General features: G+C 38.0%; 1 protein-coding gene across 2 annotated transcripts; it reads right to left on the reverse strand.

Annotated features, from left to right (window-relative positions):
• Positions 1 to 370: 370 nt before the first annotated feature.
• On the reverse strand, positions 371 to 21,058 carry nfe2l2a (nfe2 like bZIP transcription factor 2a). Of its 2 annotated transcripts, none has more exons than XM_048192839.1 (5): positions 20,851 to 21,058; positions 10,904 to 11,176; positions 5,087 to 5,182; positions 4,831 to 4,977; positions 371 to 3,101 (listed from the first exon to the last, which is right to left on the reverse strand). In XM_048192839.1, exons 1-5 carry the CDS (start codon positions 20,890 to 20,892, stop codon positions 1,881 to 1,883), a joined length of 1,779 nt encoding a protein of 592 aa, XP_048048796.1. In that variant the 5' UTR covers positions 20,893 to 21,058; the 3' UTR covers positions 371 to 1,880. The 2 variants fall into 2 exon arrangements, with proteins under 2 accessions (XP_048048796.1, XP_048048795.1); XM_048192838.1 differs by having other exon boundaries at positions 371 to 3,104; positions 20,851 to 21,056.
• Between the last annotated feature and the right edge of the window lie 1,855 nt (positions 21,059 to 22,913).

Below are 22,913 nucleotides of genomic sequence, written 5' to 3' on the forward strand. Positions count from 1 at the left end.
TGTAAATTGCTCCTAATTTGAAGTACTGAGTTAGCCAACTTATTTTGATAGCAATTCATATTTGGTTAATCAACTTTTTTATTTTGAGTTCTTGCAAATCAATGAGTTATTTACTTCACTGTAAACCCTAATAAGTTGTCAGAACTAAAAAAAAAGTTGAATGAGAATTTTAGTTAAGAAACTCAAAGTTTAGGATTTTTATTTTGTACTCACATTTTTGTTCTAAATTTAAATTTTTGAGTATTTATACATTTAACTTAAAATTATCAGGTTATCTCAATGTAAATATTTTGCTAGCTATAACAAACTAATTCAGAAAATGCTAATTTATTAAAAATAGCATAGTATATCACTGAATGAGTGCTGCAACTTAAAACATGTAATTTATTGTAAAACTTTAATCATTACTAAATCTCACACCAAAAAAACAAAAACATAACACTTGATTTTATCATTTGTTCTCCCTTTCGAGTGCCATGGGCAAAGCTGGCTGGGAAATAAAAAATGTCTTTGGTCCAAGTTTCAGTTAAACTTGAGCTAGTCTAAATTTAAAAGAAATGAGTTCAAACAACTCAAAACAATGAAACAGTTCAGTTTACTTGAAATAAATCAGTGCTGTGAACTCAAAAGAAAAGGAGTGCTAAATACTCATAACAGTTCATTTAACTGAACAAATTTGCTCAAGTTTATCCTTCTCAAACCAATTAAGTATTTTGAGCTTTGGGGTTTATAGTGTAATGAACAACCTTCTGATGGATTATGATGCCATGGCGAATGATAAACAGCGGCCTCAAAAAGTATTTGGACTCTTAAGCTACACTTAAACTGGATTAATGTCTGCATCTGATAAAACCAAGTGGTATTCACAAACATTTCCCACCTTTACATCATCATATCTTCATGATCCAAGTAATCCAGTGTCACAATACTTTTGTCTTCATTTTGAATAGCATTACTTTTGTAGCAGACATGTTGTGCCATCATTCTCTAAAAATATATAGGCCACCTCTTTTGATAATTTATATGTAGTGAAAGTTTTACTTGAGCGATTTTGACTCTGCAACCTTATTCCTAATGCGCACTTCCTCTTTCCTTCCATTTGCTGACCTTACTCCGTCATCAAACCAACTGTGTCATCACAAACCAACTTCCTTTCAAAACTGCGTCAGACTTCACTGGTTTAAATATTTATTTAATATAAAGCCATAAAGTCAAGAGATAAAATAGCAATAGAATAGTAAATTAAGATATAAAAACTGACATAAGTGCAGACTTAAAATGATCACAACCATTTTTAGCATACTAAAAGGTGATCTATTTATATACAGTACATTTGTTCCTATCTCAATAGCAAATAAAGTATAAATGTATTTACAAACCATATAGGTCAAAGAATCTCAGAGAAAATATAAAGGAGTACAAAATCCAACAGAGATTATGAATATTAGGAAAGTAGAATACGCAAAACGTATATAATAGTTCTGCCATTTCAACAGTTGATGTATAAGCAAAATACGCTCCTATTTAATTGTTTCTTTTGCGTAAAACTTACACCGTGTCCTAACCAGTTGCGTAATAAGTGACGATGTTCTTGACCCTACATGCAACATAACTGAACCAAATCAGAACATAGTTGATGTTTAATGTGCGGCAAACAATTTGGACCAATGAGATTTCATTGTGGGCGGAGCTACCCTCCACAATGCTGCACAAATAGAAGTCATTTGACAGACAAACTGTCCTGTGGATGGTTAGGACACTGACGAGGCAGAGCCTTTGTCGCTTTATTGCGTCGTGCCTGGTTAGGACACTGTGTTAGCAAGAGAAAAGCAGTACCAAAAAACAGAAGCAAGTGTGGAAGGAGAGAAGAAGGAACAGAGCTAGTTATTCTTAACGAGAGTCTTTTTAAGGCGAGGAACGAGGAAAACGGTGCCGTCCGCAGTGTGCTGAAGGGAGTATTCGTTGGGTGAGAAGGGCTTGCCCTGCTCGTCTCGAAGCATACCGAAGACTTCTTGGTACAGGGTACTCAACTGCTGTTTCATCTCTCTCAGACTGGTGCTACGTTCGCTCTTCTCCTTCTTCAGTCGCTCCTTCTCCTCCTTCAGCGAGTCCAGCTCGTACTCCAGGCCCACGATGTTCTCCAGCTTCCGCTTGCGGCAGTTCTGCGCAGCGACCTTGTTCTTGCCCCGACGGCGGATGTCTCTGACGAGGGCGAGCTGGGCCTCGTTGAGCTGGTGTTTGGACATCATCTCGTTGAAGTCATCCACAGGCAGATTGATGATCATGTCCACGGTAAACGGGATCTGCAAGGCTTTTGCTCTCTGTTCATCACGGGAGAGCCGGGCCTCGGAGCGTTTCTTCTGCTTGTCTTTGGTGAAGGGAGGTTTGGAGTAGCCACTGGCTTCCACCGGCTCTGTCTTTGGGTTCTTTCCTTTCATCTCCTGCTGCTCTGCGGAGGATTTATCTGAGAGAGATGTCTGAGCTCCGTCATTAAGGTAAACCAGCGGGAATATCTCGGTATAATCGGACTCCGTGCCTCCCGGACTACCGTCCATCTCTTCCGAGTCAGAGTCGCTAAAACCGAATGATCCATCTCCGTTCAAGGACTTCCCCGGAGAGCTCATGTGAGGACTGGAGTCTAGCGACAAGCCAGAATCAGAATCTGGGAATTCCACAATGGGTTCTGGTTTTCCTGAGCTGAAGTTTCCAGGTGAGAAGCTTTGCAGATCCATGGGGTTTACAGGAGAATCGCTGGCAGTCTCGGCCAGTTGGCTGACCATATTTCCTCCGTCGGATGTGAGAGGGCCACTGTTCACTTTTGCCTCCATCTCAGGATAAAACAGCTCATTAAATTCTTCAGGTCTGAACTCGGCTCCCACATCTGGGACGTTCAGACTCATCTGGCTGAGGTTGGGCGACACCATATTGTTGAAGGATCCGTCATAGGTGTTGATGTATTCAGGAGGACACACCTCTGTCTGGACGGACGAGAGATGGTCCATCCCAGGCAGATATTGACTGTAGCTTGGGTTCTGTGCTTCTCCGGAAGGTTTCATAAATCCATCCATATTCAATGTCTCCTGCATCTGCATGTTGAGGCACTGCTAAAAATACAAAAGAGCAGCGTATGAACACCATAATCCAACGTGAAGGCTCATAGGAGACAAACGGGGGTTACAGTATGAGTTGGGATCAGAGAATTGTTACACTCTTTCACATTGTCTAGTAAGTTGGCAAAGTTCCAGTTGCTTGAACTTTGAGTGTTTCTACGCTTGACCTGCTCAGTAACGTTGTAGCCGGATGCTTCACTCTGTAGAATTCAACGTGTTGGGGAATGTTGATGTGAGTCATATAAAAGGACGTAAAAGGGATAGTTCACCCAAAAATGAAAATTATCCCATGATTTACTCATCCTCAAGCCATCCTAGGTGTATATGCCTTTCTTCTTTCAGACGAACACAATCGGAGTTAAAAAATATCCTGCCTCTTCCAAGCTTTATAATGGGAGTGAATGGTACCCTAGATTTTGAAGCCTAAAAAAGTGCATCCATCCATCATAAAAGAAATATATACAGCTCCAGGGGGAAGCGTTTGTTTTTGCAAGCAAAATATCCATATTTAAAACATTATAGACGAATAACTGGCTTCTGGTAATGTCTGTACAGGCGTTCACGAGAATCGAGTTCCGGCGTATGACACAGGATGTAGGAGTAGCGTAAGCTTAGGTGAGAGTAGATGCCTCTAGGGCTTCAAAATCTCGGTTACTGTTCACTCCCTCTATAAAGCTCGGGAGAGCCAGGATATTTTTTAATATAACTCTGATTGTGTTTGTCTGAAAGAAGAGTCATATACACCTAGGATGGCTTAAGGGTGAGTAAACCATGGGATAATTGTCTTTTTGGGTGAACTATCCCTTTAAATTGAAACTTTTTTTCCCCCCCAGTTATGAGCTATCCGGTGTATTTTGGTGTACAACTGGATAAGTTCAAACATAAATGAAGTATACATCCCAAGCTGTGTGTCAAACCACAGCGTGAGCTCAGAGAGGGTCATTTGGTTGCTGCTCAGCAACAGGGTTGTTTGTGCCTTTCTAAACCACAGGTGATATAAACCAGAGTACACAAAGAAGTACCTCACAGCCTCTCTCTCAAAATGAGGATGAAGGGATAATTCACCAAAAAATAAAAATCATTTACTCACCCTCATATCATTCCAATAAGACTTTCGTTCATCCCCGAAAACCAAATGAAGATATATATTTTTTTTTTTACCTGAGATTTCTGTCTCTTCACTGAAAGTTGATGTAACCAAAATTTTTCAAAAAGTCTATAAAGACATTGTAAAAGTGTGAGCATGGTTGAGCATATTTGATGTGCTCTGTGTATGTGCATTGATCAAGGTTTAGCCTAAAATTAAATCTGTTCATCATTAGTGTCAAACTTTTGGTGGAAGGAACTTTAAATCGAGGAGGGAAAGAAATCTCTCAGGTTTCATTAAAAATATATTTGTGTTTCGAAGATGAACCAAAGTTTTGAGTTTTACGACATGAGGATGAGTAAATGATGACAGAATTTTCATTATGTGGTGAATTATCCCTTTCATGTTGCACAATAAGGTTTTTATATAAGTTGTTCTAAGGTGTTTATAGAGCTGGTGGCATCTTATCTGACCAGGGTCCAAAAATAACACTATAAGCACCAAATGCAAATATAAGCGAACATTTAGTGACTTGCTATGCAAAGACGTACCAACTATTTACTAATACTATTTACTTTATATTTTCCAAGTTAATTTTGTCATGTATGGTGAGGTCTGGTTTAAGGTTCATACCTGCAACTCTGGGAGTGAGAGCAACTCCATCCAGGCTTGATCCAGAGAGCCTGGCTGCAAAGGATTCTGGGCGAAGGCTGGGATGTCTGCGGGCATCATAAGATCTGTGGTAGGTGGAACGGAAACATCCAGGCAAGGTGGAGCTGACTGTACAGACCACAGAGAAGAGAGACAATTAGACTGAAGTGCAGAGACATGTATAGGTGTTGTGTTGCCATGAGGTGTTATATGGGCGATATATATATCCTATAATTACCTCAGCTGGCTCATCTAGTGGAAAAGTCTCAGCCAGGAGCTGCATGCATTCATCGAATGACAGGGCATCACCTTCTTGTGCTGCGAAAGCCCCATTCTGCAGGTACACAGTCAAATATATCCCAATAAAACCACTGTATCTACAGTACACACACCGCAGGAGATGTACAAGTAAATGCAGATTCTTTGACTGGATTAGTTCTCTAAACTTTGAGTTACAATTATTAACAAGGAACATCTATTATCTCTGGTTACTGGTAAAGTGGAAGTGTTCATTGTGTAGATGTGGATGCATTAATTCAAGGCTTAATCATTGGTAATACTGTTCGATCGATGTTACGATGTGATGTGGATTCTGAATCACTTTTGTTGAAAACATTGAATACAAAACTGAAATGTAATGTCATCAACATACAACAATGTACCCAGAGTTAATGCTGAAACAATATTTCAACTACACTTCAGTGGAACATCATCAAATTCCTGACCATTTCAAAATTTGGGGGGAAAAATCGTTTAAAATAAAAATGACATTTGTCCAGCAGTTGAGTCACTTTTTTGTTTTATTATTTAATGGTTTAACACAATCAATGACAAAAAGATACAGAAGATCATTCTTTAAAAAAAAAAGAGTAAAAGTGGCACAAAAATGACAAAAACACTATAAACTTTAAAAATATAAATAGTTTCAGAAGTCTGATGTCATTATAACTACAGGTGTTCCAACGGTTCGGGTTTTAAAAATCTGGCTTACATCAGACTACTGCCTCTTCCTTTGGCTTCTCTGAAATCTGAAAAAGAAAGCATGACGTTACTTAAGAACAAGTCAATTCAGCTGTCAAACATACTGTCAACATTCACTTTTTTATATCGCTATTTAAATCCATTAAAGCGATAGTTCACCCAAAAATGAAAATTTGATGTTTATCTGCTTACCCCCAGGGCATCCAAGATGGTGACTTTGTTTCTTCAGTAGAACACAAAGAGTACAAAAAAACATGCACAGACAAATCCAAATTAAACCTTGCGGTTCATGACGACACATTGATGTCCTAAGACACAAAACGATTGGTTTGTGCAAGAAACCGAACAGTATTTATATAATTTTTTACCTCTAAAACACCTCTATGTTCAACTGCCCACCACATCCGGCTAGTGAGGTCAGAAAACACGTTCTGATGATGGAAGTGATCTCTCACGCTTTGCTTCAATGAGTGCGAGAGATCACTTCCGTTGTTAGAGCGCGTTCAGACCTCACACACCAGTTGCTCAAGGCAGTTGGACATAGAGGTGTTTTAGAGGCAAAAAATTATATAAATACTGTTCGGTTTCTTGCACAAACCGATCGTTTCGTGTCTTAGGACATCAATGTGCAGTCACGAGCCGCAGGGTTTAATTTGGATTTGTCTATGCATGTTTTTTTGACTCTTATAGATGGAGTTCCCATTGACATGCATTATACGACTGACAGACGGGCAACGGTTGGAGTTAAAAATCATAATTTGTGTTCTACTGAAGAAACAAAGTCACCTACATCTTGGATGCCCTGGGGGTAAGCAGATAAACATCAAATTTTCATTTTTGGGTGAACTATCGCTTTAATGCTTCAATATTAATGCAGTTTCTACAATTAACATTTACAAATGGAAGCGCTATGACAGGGGTGTCCGATCATTCCAGCCCAGATCTCCAGCCCTAATTAAACACACCTGAAGCAGCTAATCAAGGTCATTAGGATCAATGAAAACTTCCAGGCAGGTGTGTTGCAGCTAAACTCTGCGTGAAGAGGGATAAACACATCTGAGCTTAAGGATGGGACGGAAACATTAGTAAAAGAAATCCATGAAACTGCATAGTATTCAAGTTTTTAAAGTTCTTGTAGAATAAAACAGCTTAGACTTTTCCATACATTCTTCACATTTAATAGTGATTCAGGAAAATGAATGATTACCTGATGAAGCAGGAGAGGGTCCGAGGTCAGGTGATTGTGTTGCCGACTACAACTCAGTGTATAATCAAAGTCAGCATTATCAGGAGGGCACTTCTCCTTCACTCCTACTAAAGGCAAGAACGCAAGGTGCTGTGCAAGCATAGAGTAACTGCTGTAAGACATGAGTCTGCGTCTGAAATCACACTGAGTAGGTACTTCACGACCATTAAAAAGGCACATTCTATATAGAATGTGTGTAGTATCAATGAAATTCTGACGTGCTTCATCCACCAGGTTGTCAGTGTCATGTGACCAACGGCGTCAGTTGCATCGCTTCACTGCAATTCATAAATCCTCTCCCGTGGCCTCATGGGATAGTAAAGTGTCCAGCAAATGCACACCTCAGAATTTCGCTGGAATTAGTAGGTCATCCGGGGACTTTTCGCCTACTGTTTTTCGAATACTATGTATTTGGACATACTACTCTGTTGGCATACTGTTTACCGCATATTATATAGTAGGGAAGTATTTGATTTCAGATGCAAATTAATGACACGTGCCTAATAACAGTCAGTAACGATACAAACCAAACACAAAAAAAACAAGCACGAAAAACAAAATAGAGAAATAATAAAGTAGATGCACCATTGTTTGAAATTGTGCCAGAGAAGTGGTGTAAATATGTCAGGTAGTTCAATAAACAAGACGGATGCACCAGTGTTTTCTGTCTAATGAGGAAGCATCAGTTAGACTACTGAGAAGTGCACATGCAGAACCAAATTGGGTGTTTCTTAGGAGCCGTTTACATGACGGCATTTTCAACTGTGTTTTGGGGGCCTGAAATGCAAACTTTTGAAAAAATGGTTTCAAAATGCAAGTTTTTGAAAGCGATACTGTTATTGTCTCCATGTAAACAACAAAAACATGAATTTGTGAACACAGTGACGTCATGTGCATGAGTATTACGTGTTCAGTCTATAGGCGCGTAGTGTTTCTTTATAAAGTGACATCTCTACTGGCCTGGCAGCAAAATGCAGTGTTTTTTTGTCAATCAGAGACATATATGTTGAGGGCGTGAACACGATGGCCAATCAGAGACATATATGTTGAGCGTGTGAACACAATGGCCAATCAGAGACATATATGTTGAGCGTGTGAACACAATGGCCAATCAGAGACATATATGTTGAGCGTGTGAACACAATGGCCAATCAGAGACATATATGTTGGGGGCGTGAACACAGGGGCCAATCAGAGACATATATGTTGAGGGCGTGAACACAGGGGCCAATCAGAGACATATATGTTGAGGGCGTGAACACAGGGGCCAATCAGAGACATATATGTTGAGCGTGTGAACACATTGGCCAATCAGAGACATATATGTTGAGCATGTGAACACATTGGCCAATCAGAGACATATATGTTGAGGGCGTGAACCCATTGGCCAATCAGAGACATACATGTTGAGGGCGTGAACCCGGTGGCCAATCAGAGACATATATGTTGAGGGCGTGAACCCAGTGGCCAATCAGAGACATATATGTTGAACGAACGTGTGAACACAATGGCCAATCAGAGACATATATGTTGAGCGCGTGAACACAATGGCCAATCAGAGACATATATGTTGAGGGCGTGAACACAATGGCCAATCAGAGACATATATGTTGAACGAACGTGTGAACACAATGGCCAAACAGAGACATATATGTTGAACGCGTGAACCCAGTGGCCAATCAGAGACATATATGTTGAACGAACGTGTGAACACAATGGCCAATCAGAGACATATATGTTGAGCGCGTGAACACAATGGCCAATCAGAGACATATATGTTGAGGGCGTGAACACAATGGCCAATCAGAGACATATATGTTGAACGAACGTGTGAACACAATGGCCAAACAGAGACATATATGTTGAACGCGTGAACACAATGGCCAATCAGAGACATATATGTTGAGGGCGTGAACACAATGGCCAATCAGAGACATATATGTTGAACGAACGTGTGAACACAATGGCCAATCAGAGACATATATGTTGAACGAACGTGTGAACACAATGGCCAATCAGAGACATATATGTTGAGCGCGTGAACACAATGGCCAATCAGAGACATATATGTTGAGGGCGTGAACACAATGGCCAATCAGAGACATATATGTTGAACGAACGTGTGAACACAATGGCCAATCAGAGACATATATGTTGAGGGTGTGAACCCATTGGCCAATCAGAGACATATATGTTGAGGGTGTGAACACAGTGGCCAATCAGAGAAATATATGTTGAGCGTGTGAACACAATGGCCAATCAGAGACATATATGTTGAGGGTGTGAACCCATTGGCCAATCAGAGACATATATGTTGAGGGCGTGAACACAGTGGCCAGAGAAATATATGTTGAGCGTGTGAACACAATGGCCAATCAGAGACATATATGTTGAGCGCGTGAACACAATGGCCAATCAGAGACATATATGTTGAGGGTGTGAACCCATTGGCCAATCAGAGACATATATGTTGAACGTGTGAACACAATGGCCAATCAGAGACATAAATGTTGAGCGCTTGAACACAATGGCCAATCAGAGACATATATGTTGAGGGCATGAACCCAGTGGCCAATCAGAGACATATATGTTGAGCGCGTGAACACAATGGCCAATCAGAGACATATATGTTGAGCGTGTGAACACAATGGCCAATCAGAGACATATATGTTGAGGGCGTGAACCCAGTGGCCAATCAGAGACATATATGTTGAGCGCGTGAACACAATGGCCAATCAGAGACATATATGTTGAGCATGTGAACACAATGTCAATCAGAGACATATATGTTGACATATATGTTGAGCGCGTGAACACAATGGCCAATCAGAGACATATATGTTGAGCGCGTGAACACAATGGCCAATCAGAGAAATATATGTTGAGCGTGTGAACACAATGGCCAATCAGAGACATATATGTTGAGGGCGTGAACCCAGTGGCCAATCAGAGACACATATGTTGAACGTGTGAACACAATGGCCAATCAGAGACATATAAGTTGAGCGTGTGAACACAATGACCAATCAGAGGTGTTTAAGAATCTGCTCAACAGCACTCAAAATGCTAGAGGGAAATGCTGGTATTGTCACATTTTAAAATTTCAGTATTGACTTGGTACCGAAGTCGGTAGGTTTGACAACCCTAGTCCACGCCAAAGAACGATAACATTCTGTTTATTATAACTGTCGTCTGCCACTTTAAATGCTTGAGTTCTTTAATGTCAGGTGGATTCTTATTGGCTGTCAATGTTTTTATCATTCATCAGCTGGAAAAAAAAAAACATTCTGAAAGTAATTCCATCAATATTGTTCCTCTGTGCCGTCATTGTTATAGTTGTGGTGTGGACTTTTCAGACTTTTTTCATTATTCTCATAGAATCAGAATGATTTTTAAAATGTTATAGTTATCATCACTGGTGTGAACGAGCCTTTAGCCGGAAAAATAGGCAGTTTGCTCCATAAATTAATGCCAAGGTTATGAAAGGAAAACTCTTCCACTTCGTACAAGATTGAAATCACGTAGCACATCTGCGAAACACAAGTTTGCCTAACATCCTCAGAGAAAAGTAGGTCTTTAGAGTCCTATCCATGTCATGTTGCGATTGTTTGTGAGTGTATTTGCTTTCCATTTCGTAGAACTGACTTTACGCAGAAGCCTTACCTCCAGAGTTCCATTAATTATACCATAGTGGCAGTTACCAAGCAACTAGGCAGCTGCACCCTGTAATATGAGGGGAGGGTGAGGCCTGTTGAGCACCTATGTGTGTGTGTGTGTGTGTGTGTGTGTCTATGATAGATCACACGAGATGGATTTGTGCATGCGTACCTGTGCGATTTCTCCATTTGTTGTGTTGGTCTGCGTCAGCGCGCCGCTGGCCGGAAGGCTTCGAGGCACAAACTCTCCGGTCTCCTCGTCCAGCTGGAGTTGTGCGAGTAAAGCTTTCTCCTGCTCCCGCAAATGCTGCTGCCGCTTCTCCTCCTCCTGCTCACGCTGGCGACGCAACTCCACCTCCTTCTGTCTGTAGCTGAAATCAAACACTTCCCTCCCCGCACCCAGGTCCACGTCCTGCCTCCACAGGATATCTATCAGCTCCATATCCTAGAGAGGAATAAGAGAGACGGCATGAGAGGAGCTGTGGGGATGCAGCAGCACAAGCTCCTGACCACACCCGGCCTGTCGAGGAGGGATTAGGAGCCCAGCCCTCCTCAGATAAGCACACGCACAATGTCAGTGTAACGACAAGACAATATAAATAATACATGCTTCTTCTCCTTTTTCATCCCATTTCTGGGAACTACCAAATCACACACCCACACAAACGCATGCACTGCGAGTGTTACTATAAATGTTAGTAGCAGATTTAAAGGTCAGCTCAAAACTCAAAAGCAAGGCCGCTGGAAAAAATGATTCATATTTCTGACTTTCTACTTCAACTAAAAAGCACTTGTGGACTGTATGTGGGAAGTTGACATGTCCTGTGTGACAGGATGTATCTAAAACTATTTTAAACAGTATTTTTTCTAATGACTTAATCATTATTATGCATGCTCAGATTATTTGACAGACTATATGGGATATTTTTTCTTTGAAAAATGTATTTGTCACACTGAAAGACCATTTAAAATGCAAAAATATGTTTAAAAAGAAACAAAAATGGTGACCAGTTAAAGCACATTTTTCTTTTATTATAAAAAGACATTTGTGGTCATGTTTTACAGTACATCAAATACCATATTATATTAAACTATTTCTGGTGACCACATTTCTTTTTAGCTGCACACCACAATCTGGAATTTTATATTTTGTGGTGAAACATGGCATGTTTTTAACCACTTTCTAGAGAAGTGTGTGCTACAGAGATATGGAGGAGTGTACACTGGCTCTGACCAATCAGCAGCTGAGACTGAAACGCCACCCGCCATGTTGTTTTAACTACAGAGATCAGGGTGTTTGTCAGATACAAGGACAGAGAACAAAGAAAAATCGAGTTTGCGTCCTTGTCACAGGCGTGTTGACGTGACATTGGTAGACCAACAGAAATAATAAGAAGCATATTTAGATGTGTACATTGAAATAGGCCTGCTTCCTTCTTTTTTAAGGTTTCTATTATGTGCAGTTGTGGCCCAGGGTTATTATAGTTAACTAGAACTAGAACTGTAGGGGAAAAGAAAAAAAAAAACTTTTGTTACTTGGAATACACTAACTAATAAAAATGACAAAAACACAACAAAATAACTTCTTTTCTTTTTTTTAAGTTTTATTTATTGGCTTTTTGTGCCTTTATTAAGAAAGGACAGTAGACAGACAGGCATACAGGAAAGGGTGGAGAGAGGGGGGCGGGATCAGCAAAAGGCCTCGAGATGGGAATCAAACTCAGGTCGCCGTGAACGCATTCGCGCCATATGTCGGCACACTAACCACTAGGCTATCGGCGCCGACACAACAAAATAACTTGACAGTAAAATTATAGCACAAAATATAGAATAAAAACAAATTCTAAATACTTATAAAAACCATCATGTATCTGTGTTTTATCAGATTTTTTATTTTTGGAAAACTTCCAAAGCATACATGACGAACATCTTGTAAAGATCCATTTGAGGGTTATATCAGCTGCGTGAACTTTGTAAATGCACTGTATTATAGTCGCGATATTATATGTATATTATAATACATTATATGTGTTAGTCGCGAGCTCGATGGGCAGGGAGCGTGAGATTTAAAGGGGCCGCAGCCTGAATCGGTGCATAGTTAATGATGCCCCAAAATAGGCAGTTAAAAAAAATGAATTAAAAAAAATCTATGGGGTATTTTGAGCTGAAACTTCACAGACACATTCAGGGGACACCTTAGACTTATATTACATCTTGTGAAAAAACGTTCGATGGCACCTTTAAATTGACATTTTAGTATATTGTCAATTAATGTTTTGATAGTGTTTGACAAGTTATGGTAATGAAATAAAATGTGCAGATCAATACATATTCAGTGTCTTCATCGATCACTAATCTTCCCTCTTGTCTAGTGCTGGCTAGAATAAATAATAAACATGATTTATCGAAAAATTCTTTTTACTTTTAATACTTAAAAATCAAGTACTTTTGTACACAAGCACCAGATTTAAGTACTGATTATGTGTGACAAGTGCATTAATTTAACGTTCAGCTTGTCTAAATGTGAAACTGTTTCAGTATTATTGTTCATTTTAATAGTTAAAAGGGTTTTTTCTAAGCTAATGACTAACAGTACTGAAGTAGTCCAGCGATGAGTCCACCATTTCTGATGCAATACTGACATTTCCAGATGGATAAAAAAAGAGGATGTATTACAAATATACTGATGCGTTATACTGCAACAGTTACCTAGAAGTAAATCCATTTAAGACTTTTCATCATCAAAACACAAATGGGAATATTTTGTAATATTCTCTCATCCTTTTTGTCCATTCATTGAAACAAAACTTTACAAAAGTTAATCATGGAAGTAATATCAACTGAGCTGTTTAAGTCTTCTGAAGAGACACGATCGCTTTATATGATTTAACTTAGGCTTTTATTCATACATAAACGTTGATTAGCGCACATACATAGAGCACATCAAATATGGTGAACGGAAGCTGAAACGAGCACACTTTTCTTGTGCATATTAGAGCTTGGTTTACCATATTTGATGTGCTCTATGTATGTGTGCTAATCAATGTTTCTATGCGAATAAGCGATCGTCTCTTCAGAAGACTTAATAACACTCGATTCAAATGGAGTTCTTTTACAGTCTCTTTATGGACTTTTTAAGGCATTACTGGAATGGACAGAAATATCTCAGAGTTCATTTAAAATATCTTCATTTGTGTTTCGAAGATGAACGCAAGTCTTACAGTTCCTAGCGACGGTAGGCTGAGTGTATGATTTTTCACTTTTGGGTGAACTATCCCTTTAAATGGTTCATCAGCCACTCTACACTATATGAGCTCGACTGCAAAATGCTCCACGACTCCCTGTTCAAATGTTATACATCACAAACGCTGATCATTAAAATTCTTCCCAGGCTGAGTGACAAAAATATTTATGAAACCTTGGCCTCAGCCTTTTCTTGACTGATAGTTGCAGGACCTCAAATCTTTATTACATCAACAGTGTCTGAGATATGGATTACTTAGTCTTTGACCTCCTCTAGCATTTGTTTACAGAGGAGAGGCTTTGCATAAACGTCTGCAGCGCTGCATCTATCTGTTCACGAGGTCAGAAAAACCATGTCGAGCATGTGACTCGAGATCTGGAGAAAATCAGCTTCCTATATATTTTCAGATCACAAGGCCCAGGGGACTAAACAGAGGAGAAGTGTGTACTGACAACAGAGGAACTGCACAGTTTTAAGGAAACAATTCTGTTTTGCAATCGTCTGAATCAGACATCAGCGCTGACGTTTCGATGTAACTAAATACGCCAACAAATTGTACTGGAATGAAAGCACTTTTAATGTATTATTAATATTATTTTATTCCTTAGCATTTGTTTTTAATGATTAATCACTAATCATTTTAAGCATTTAGCCAGTACATGAATTCCTGACTAATTTCAGTTATATTTAAAAGTGTGTTATAACACAAGGTCTAGAGAATAACCTAGTGGATCAGATGGCGTCAGGCGTCAGTGACATGCCCGTCTCCCTCTGAGTCACACACATCCTTTCAGGCTCCAGATAACAGGCGGGGGCGGAGCCACAGAGATGATGAAACATCCAAACAACTGATAAATGGGCCGCTCTCACGAGAAGACGGACTGGACACACACACGCTCTCCTCCTCGATGAAGAATGAACCAAGAATGTGTTTCTGATTGTTTGGTTTGGATGTTTTGCCTGAGAGGAAATGTTTCTGTAAAGAGCCTCTTACTTTCTAACCATATCCGGCTGTTTACAAGTGCATTACAAAAGCATAGATAAAGATAGTTAAAAATAAAACAGGAAGAGTTCATCCACAAATGAAAATATTAGTAGGCCTATTATTACCATCATCATCATTATTATTGTTATAAACTATTATTATTATCTGTTCTTTATTATTGTTTCTTCTAAAAATCAAGCTGACAATCAGCTTATTATCATTAACTAAAACTAAAACTAGGGCTGGGTATTGACACAAATTTCGCAATTCAATTTCGATTCACAAGCTTGCGATTCGATATCAATTATTTTGGTTCACATGGCAAATTTTCTTGAGGAAATAAAATCTCTCAACTAGTGCAGTAAACTATAGCCTACATGGGGTCTGTTGTTACTATAATAGGCATATTGAAGGTTAAAATCAACAGATTATATTAAACACTTAATTACACTCAAGGAAGTTTTTATAATAATAAAGTTATAATACTAACTTTACAATTACATAATCATATTTCTACTCCAATTAGATTTTTGAAATATAAACATTCAAATGGTGGCTGTCATATTCAAACACACATTAAATATTAAAGTGAATATGTAATATGGTGCATATATTTAGCAAAATTCTCCTTTCGAGTTAATTTTTCTAGCTGACTAACGAGATTATGGTCAGAGTGAACATGGTTTTTCTGAAATAAATTTGACATTACGTGACATCGTGACAAGCTGTTGTATTGACGTCTTTCCGCGGTTGAAACACTGAGTGATTACATGAGACACGATACATATTTCGGTAAGTTGTACTGTAGCTTTTAGCATACCTTCAGATGTTCATTCCTGTTTATGTAACTGGTATTAAAGAGGAGATGATCAGTTCACGTGTGCTTCACGCGCTGACGCTTCTCTTGAACTGAGGCGATTCAGCGATCTCTCACGCCACAATAAACAGCAAAAATGGATAAACAATAAACAAAATTTGAAATCTGAGCGTTTGTTTCATATCAAAAGTAACAAAGCACAAAGATTATTGTGATTTTTTTGGATAGGAGGTGCGCTACATGTTCTGTTCATTCATCAACTGAAAACAGACTAGACTAATCGATTCTTGAGATTTAAGAATCGATATCGGTTCGTAAAAATGAGAATCGATTAAAATCAAGAAATCTTTTTTTTTTTTTTTTTTTACCCAGCCCTAACTAAAACCATAAAAAACATTATTTGACATAAAATAAACATTAACTGAAATAAAATAAAATATTTAAATATTTTTAGATAGTTGCCAAGGCAACATTTCTTATTTTCACTTAAGTTTAAGTACTAAAATAGGCCTTCCTAATACTAAATAAACTAAAAACTACAACTTAATAAAAACTGAGACCTATTAAAAAAATACTAAAACTAACTAGAATTAAAAAGAAAAGAGAAACTATGAAATTAAATTTTATTAAAAATATTAACAAAATAAATTATAGTATATCAATGATATTAAAGCAACGCTGAGCCTGAGATTCAGTGTTTCACAGGGGAAAAAAAGGGTAACACTTCAGGGTCCAATTCTCACCCAATACCTAAATTTAACAACTGCCTTACTAACTATTAATAAGCAGTAATTAGGAGTTTATTGAGGGAAAAGTCATAGTTAGTAGTGAGAATTTGACCCTAAACTGAATTGGGCCAAAAAAAAAGAGAAAATAATATGGGGCCTGGATGACATGAGCGTGAGTAAGTGAAGGGAAAAATAAACACCAGTTGTTGATGAACTACTCTTTTACAGAGCAAAAGGCTCTAGATTGTTTCCTAGAAACTGTATTTGGTAAATATGATCATTTTAGTGATCCCAGTGAGTGTTTCTGACCTGATGTAAAAAAGTCTGTGCTCTGCCTGCTGATGATGAAGCTTGACCACATCACTAATTATGTGGGGTTTGAATTAAACATCTAGTTTTGTACGTGTATGTTTGTACGTGTGAGTATCGCAGCCGTCACAGCCTATGGATGGGATTGCATTTAGGAGTGAAAAAGAATATCCAAGACACACCTAACTACATAATTAATGGTCAAAGTGTTGTAATCATTACCCAGATTAATGGAAACGGGAAACTAGAGCTGTTATTAAAACTGCAAAATTTCCCGATAAAGAAGAGATTATTTTTCAGGCCTGTCTCACTTCCTGTTCCTCTACAGACTGCGGGAATGTGGAATATACCACTGCAGGAACAAGAGAACTCCTTGTTCTCTATTTTTTTCAGGCACACTTCAGGCAGGTGCTGCACGTAGTCTGCGTCCAAACCGGTTTACCAAACCCTCGCTGTCAGTGTTTCAGTACAGGTGAACTCTTGTTAAAGTCACCCTGATGCACAACTACTCTGTTGCTGGACGACGTGACTTTATTTTACAGCAGGGTCTTCATCGAGGAGGGGGACGATCAGGGATGTTGCTTCGGGCCCTTGGACGTGAGGGCGTGGACGTCCTAGGCCCCGATTTAAATGCCAATAAACACTCAAAGAAATGACTTAGGCCTATACTGATTACAAAACGCTTGAATGAGTGATATTTTATTAAAAACAAAACAAAAAAGAAGAAAATATTTTACAAGCATATGTATCTCATAAAATAATTTAAATATAGTCCCCTTTAAAATATTTAAACGTGTTCTTTGGACGTCAGCACACACATTTATATATAAAGTTTTGGGAACGTTAATTAATTTATTAATAACACTTACATTACTTATGGTACAGCACAATAATTAATATGGTGTCATGTGACTTTAAAGCATTGATTACATATGTTTGATAAAATCTCATCTTACATAAGCATGAAAGGCTGCGAGTTTTTAATGCGTCACATATCCGTATCTTCTTTAAAACGGGGATCTGGGCCTGTTCCAGCTCAGTGGTCCTGACCTTCTCGACTATATCAATCTAATAATTAACATGGGATCATATAATGTCATACTTCTGTCATGATCAGCTGAATTAATGTTCGTTATAGTAATAGCAGTGTACAATAAAAACATATTTTCTGTAAATTTACATGACATATGTTTATATGTGTGTGTGTGTGTTTCATAAATCTGTTTAATTTGAATGTTTTGTTCAGGATTTGTTCATATTTACAGGTTTGCAAAAACTGCGGGAGACATAAAAATGAAATAGCTCAAATAAAGTTTGACCTTCTGTGATTAACAATCAATTTTCTGAAGGTCAGGAGCTTTCTTTCACTGACAGATTATTTTTTTATAAAAAATAATTTGCACGAATTTTAGGCCTTGCTTTGTACACTGTAAAAAATTACTGCAATTTTACCTGTAAAAGACTGTAAAATGCTACAGTAAAAACCTGTTAACTGGTTAACAGTAAGTATCGTTTTTGGAAGTAAAAAATAAATCATTTACAATGACAAAAAAAAAAAACAGATTTCTCTGTGTGACAGATCACATTTGATGTTTTTTCATTTTAATAATTATCTTTCTTTTTAGTTTTTGTTATCAGTCATGTATATTAGGGTTTTATGTTACATCTTAAGTTGTTAAATGAATGTTTATTGCATTATTTTAGTGTCGTGTGTGTTATCATGATGGTGTTTTGTATTTCTGCACCTTCTATATATTAAGTATTTAATATATAGATATTGATATATATAAGCTACTTGTGATGAAGACATGTGACTTTCTCTTTACCATCTGTGATGTTATGGTGGATGTCAGTAAATGTCATGAAACCTTGATTCATATATTTTCTAGGGCTGGGTATTGACACAATTTTCACGATTCGATTCGATATCTATTATTTTGCGTGTAGTATTTCAATATCTATTATTTTTGGGTGTAGTATTTCGATATCTATTATTTTGGGTGTAGTATTTCGATATCTATTATTTTGGGAGTAGTATTTCAATATCTATTATTTTGAATGTAGTATTTCAGTTAAAGTGCATGGCAAATTTTCTAGAGGAAATCAATCTCTCAACTAATGCTGAAAACTACACATGAACTACCATGTGTACTACTATAATAATAATGAAGTTTAAATTGACTTATTTGTATACAAACACTTAAATTACACTCAGTGATGTTTTTATTATAAATAGAGTTTAGAATTACATAATCATATTTCTACTCCAATTAGTTTTTTGTTTTTTTTAAATATAAACATTTAAATTGCGGCTGTCATTACTGATTTATTCAAACATGCATTCAATATTGAAGAACATTAAAAATTATAATGAATATATGTAATGGTGCATATATTTATCAGAATGTTGCTTTCTAGAGTTCATTTTTCTAGCTGACTAATGAGTTTATGGTCATTGAATATGTTTTTCTGAGGTAAATGTGATGTTACGTGACATTGTTTACAAGCTGTTTTATTGACGTCTTTCCGAGGTTGAAACACTGATTGAGCGATTGCATGAGACATGATACAAATTTCGGTAAGTTGTACTGTATATTTTAACATACCTTCAGATGTTCATGCATGTTTATTTCGTGCTGTAACTGGTATTAAAGCTGCTGTCCGCGACTTTTGGCCCTCTAGCGGTTAATAAACAGAACTGCACGCGTCTTGCGGAGGAACATTCTAGCCGGAGCTACTTTTCTCCGTGTATGTCTATGGCGAGTCTACCAGTCCGGTCTGAAATTGTCCGAATATAAACACTTATTATAAGTGTACCATAATGATTCAGGATAAGACAAAAACACAGTTTGGAAAATGGATTCATGTTGTATATTCTCATTATATAATTTTTGTAAATTTTTAACACAAAAAAAGTTGCGGACTGCAGCTTTAAAGTGGAGGAGAGGATGTTCACATGTGCTCGTGCTGCTGCTAAAGCGATCTTTCACGCCACATTTAACAGCGCCAAAACATATGAAATCTGAGACTTTGCTTCATATCAAAAGTAACAAAGATTATTGCGATTTATTGGATGTGAGGCGCTACATATTCTGCTTATTCATCAACTGAAAACAGACTAGACTAATCGATTCTTGGGATTTAAGAATCGATATCGGTTCGTAAAAATGAGAAATCAATATTTTTTACCCAGCCCTAATATTTTCATGCATTCAGTATACAGACATTAATGATCTTTTCAGCATTATGTAATGTTTGTAAACGACACGTTACCAAAGTGCTACCAAAACTCCCAAAAGTCATTTTTTTCTTCAGTTAGGTATAAAGAATAGCAATAGCTGTGATAGAGATTAATCTTTCAAAGCTGAGGACCACTTCTTTACGTCAGGACACAAGGAAAAGTAAACAGCCACATTCCACATTGGAGCCGCCTGCTATTGTGCAAGGCGCCGGTGAGCGCGCATGCGCAGCCGCGTCTGCTGCGGGATCGCACGCAAAAACATCAAAGCACAACGACACATCTCATGACAGAAGTTTAACCGTGTGCCTGCTTCGCCTCCAATTACTAGCCACTCAGCACCGTGAGATGTTTTCACACCTTTTTCGTCATTTCTTGCTTCCTTTCGCTCTCAGGACGGCCCGTGTTCAATGACTGTGCAGAATTTTGAGTGAAAAGATCAGAGGAAACGCCTCCTTTAACACGGAATATTGCTATATTTAAAAATGACGTTTGTTTCAACCGCTATAACTGTCATGAGTTATAAAAATAAACAAAATATCGAAACTTTAAAATCAGGAACATGCTAGGCTCTTAAAAGTCAGATGAAAGTGTGTAACGCTGATCTGGTAACAGTAATAAATACATGCTCCACATAAGAGGTTCAAAGGGCAAAATGATGTAACATCATAGTACAATTAGAGAAACTCATTTTTTTTGCAGGTTAGTATTTTAATACTATTAAAACAGGCTGCTGATAAAAGCGAAACATTATTATAACGTTAGTAACTCAAATAATTGTTATTTAATATTATTTACCTGTTGGCTTGGGTGTATTTTAGGCAGTTCAATCTCCATCATGTCTGAGAGGATCTCTCCTCGTCCGCCGTCACTCCTGGTGTGATTTATTTGTTTGTAATCCTTCACAGCGAAAATGAAATATGGCTTAAAATAAATACGTCCGATTGTCGTTGCTCTACGATGCACTTGTGAAGGAAACGCTGTCTGTGGAGTTATGAAAATTTACGGAAAGCCCCAGTCATTTGCTGGCCCCGCCCACACTCACGCTGACCAATAGAAAGCGCTGGCTGAGCTGTTGCGTTGTACGCCCCCTTTTACCTTCCGACTCTTGCTGAAAGCCGAGCTGAAGCGTTATAACTTTAATACTACTTTGATTTAACAAAGACTCGATGGAGTTGTACTTTTAAACTCTTTATATAAAAAGTTTAATAACATATACTTTATAGCTTTAACATAATTATTCTACATAAATTTATCTTAACATTTGGGTTTTAAGGGTTAAATATGTTCAAATATGGTTGCATTTATTTTATTTATATGAAAACCAATAGTTAATCATAACCTTTCCCCAAAACGTTCCCTCAGGAACGTTCCGGGAACCTAAAACTGTATCTGGGTAACAGAGGAGCTGATCTGATGGAGCAGATTGAGATTGAAAATGATAGTCTAGCACTAATGTGACATGTACTACCTTCACTGAGTCCTTTACAATCAATAACGCAATAGCACATGATCTGAGCACACCTACAAGCTCTCGTGACCTGCATGTCTGTCTGTCTGTCAGATAGCGACCCCTGCTGTTCCCTATTCTTTAGTTTCATGTGAAGTTTTTTCACAGTGTGGTTAATCTTCATCCTTTTACACCGCAGTTTAACCATTCTAGACCATTAAAGAGTTTATAGTTATAAAACATTAAACTAGATTAACATTAAAATGTCGCTTGGGTTAAACAAATGGATTACCGATTGTGAGCGATCTGACTGCGTTTAAAGCTTTGAAATGATCAGCTGACAAAGGGTATAATTACTGTAAACGATCAACCCACAACGTGACACTTGAATCAAACTGAGTGCAAGTATATTGTGTGTAGCCTATATGGGTTAAAACAACCCAGTCGCTAAATTAAACAGCCAAATTGCTGGATTAAGACAACCCAATTGCTGGATTAAAACAACCCAATCGCTGAGATAAACAGCCCAATTGCTGGATTAAAACAACCCAATCGCTAGATTAAAAGAACCCAATCGCTGAGTTAAACAACCCAATCGCTGGATTAAAAGAACCCAATCGCTGAGTTAAACAACCCAATCGCTGGATTAAAACAACCCAATTGCTGGATTAAAACAACCCAATAACTAAATTAAACAGCCCAATTGCTGGATTAAAACAACCCAATCGCTGTATTAAAACAACCCAATTGCTGGATTAAAACAACCCAACTGCTGGATTAAAACAACCCAACTGCTGGATTAAAACAACCCAATCGCTAGATTAAAAGAACCCAATCGCTGAGTTAAACAACCCAATCGCTGGATTAAAAGAACCCAATCGCTGGATTAAAACAACCCAATCGCTAGATTAAAAGAACCCAATCGCTGAGTTAAACAACCCAATCGCTGGATTAAAACAACCCAATTGCTGGATTAAAACAACCCAATCACTAAATTAAACAGCCCAATTGCTGGATTAAAACAACCCAATCGCTGTATTAAAACAACCCAATTGCTGGATTAAAACAACCCAACTGCTGGATTAAAACAACCCAACTGCTGGATTAAAACAACCCAATCGCTAAATTAAACAGCCCAATTGCTGGATTAAAACAACCCAATCGCTGAGTTAAACAACCCAATCGCTGGATTAAAACAACCCAATTGCTGGATTAAAACAACCCAATCGCTAAATTAAACAGCCCAATTGCTGGATTAAAACAACCCAATTGCTGGATTAAAACAACCCAGTCGCTAAATTAAACAGCCCAATTGCTGGATTAAAACAACCCAATCGCTGAGTTAAACAACCCAATCGCTGGATTAAAACAACCCAATTGCTGGATTAAAACAACCCAGTCGCTAAATTAA

Source organism: Megalobrama amblycephala, linkage group LG6 (genome assembly GCF_018812025.1).
Source record: "Megalobrama amblycephala isolate DHTTF-2021 linkage group LG6, ASM1881202v1, whole genome shotgun sequence".
Taxonomy (NCBI): Eukaryota; Metazoa; Chordata; class Actinopteri; order Cypriniformes; family Xenocyprididae; genus Megalobrama; species Megalobrama amblycephala.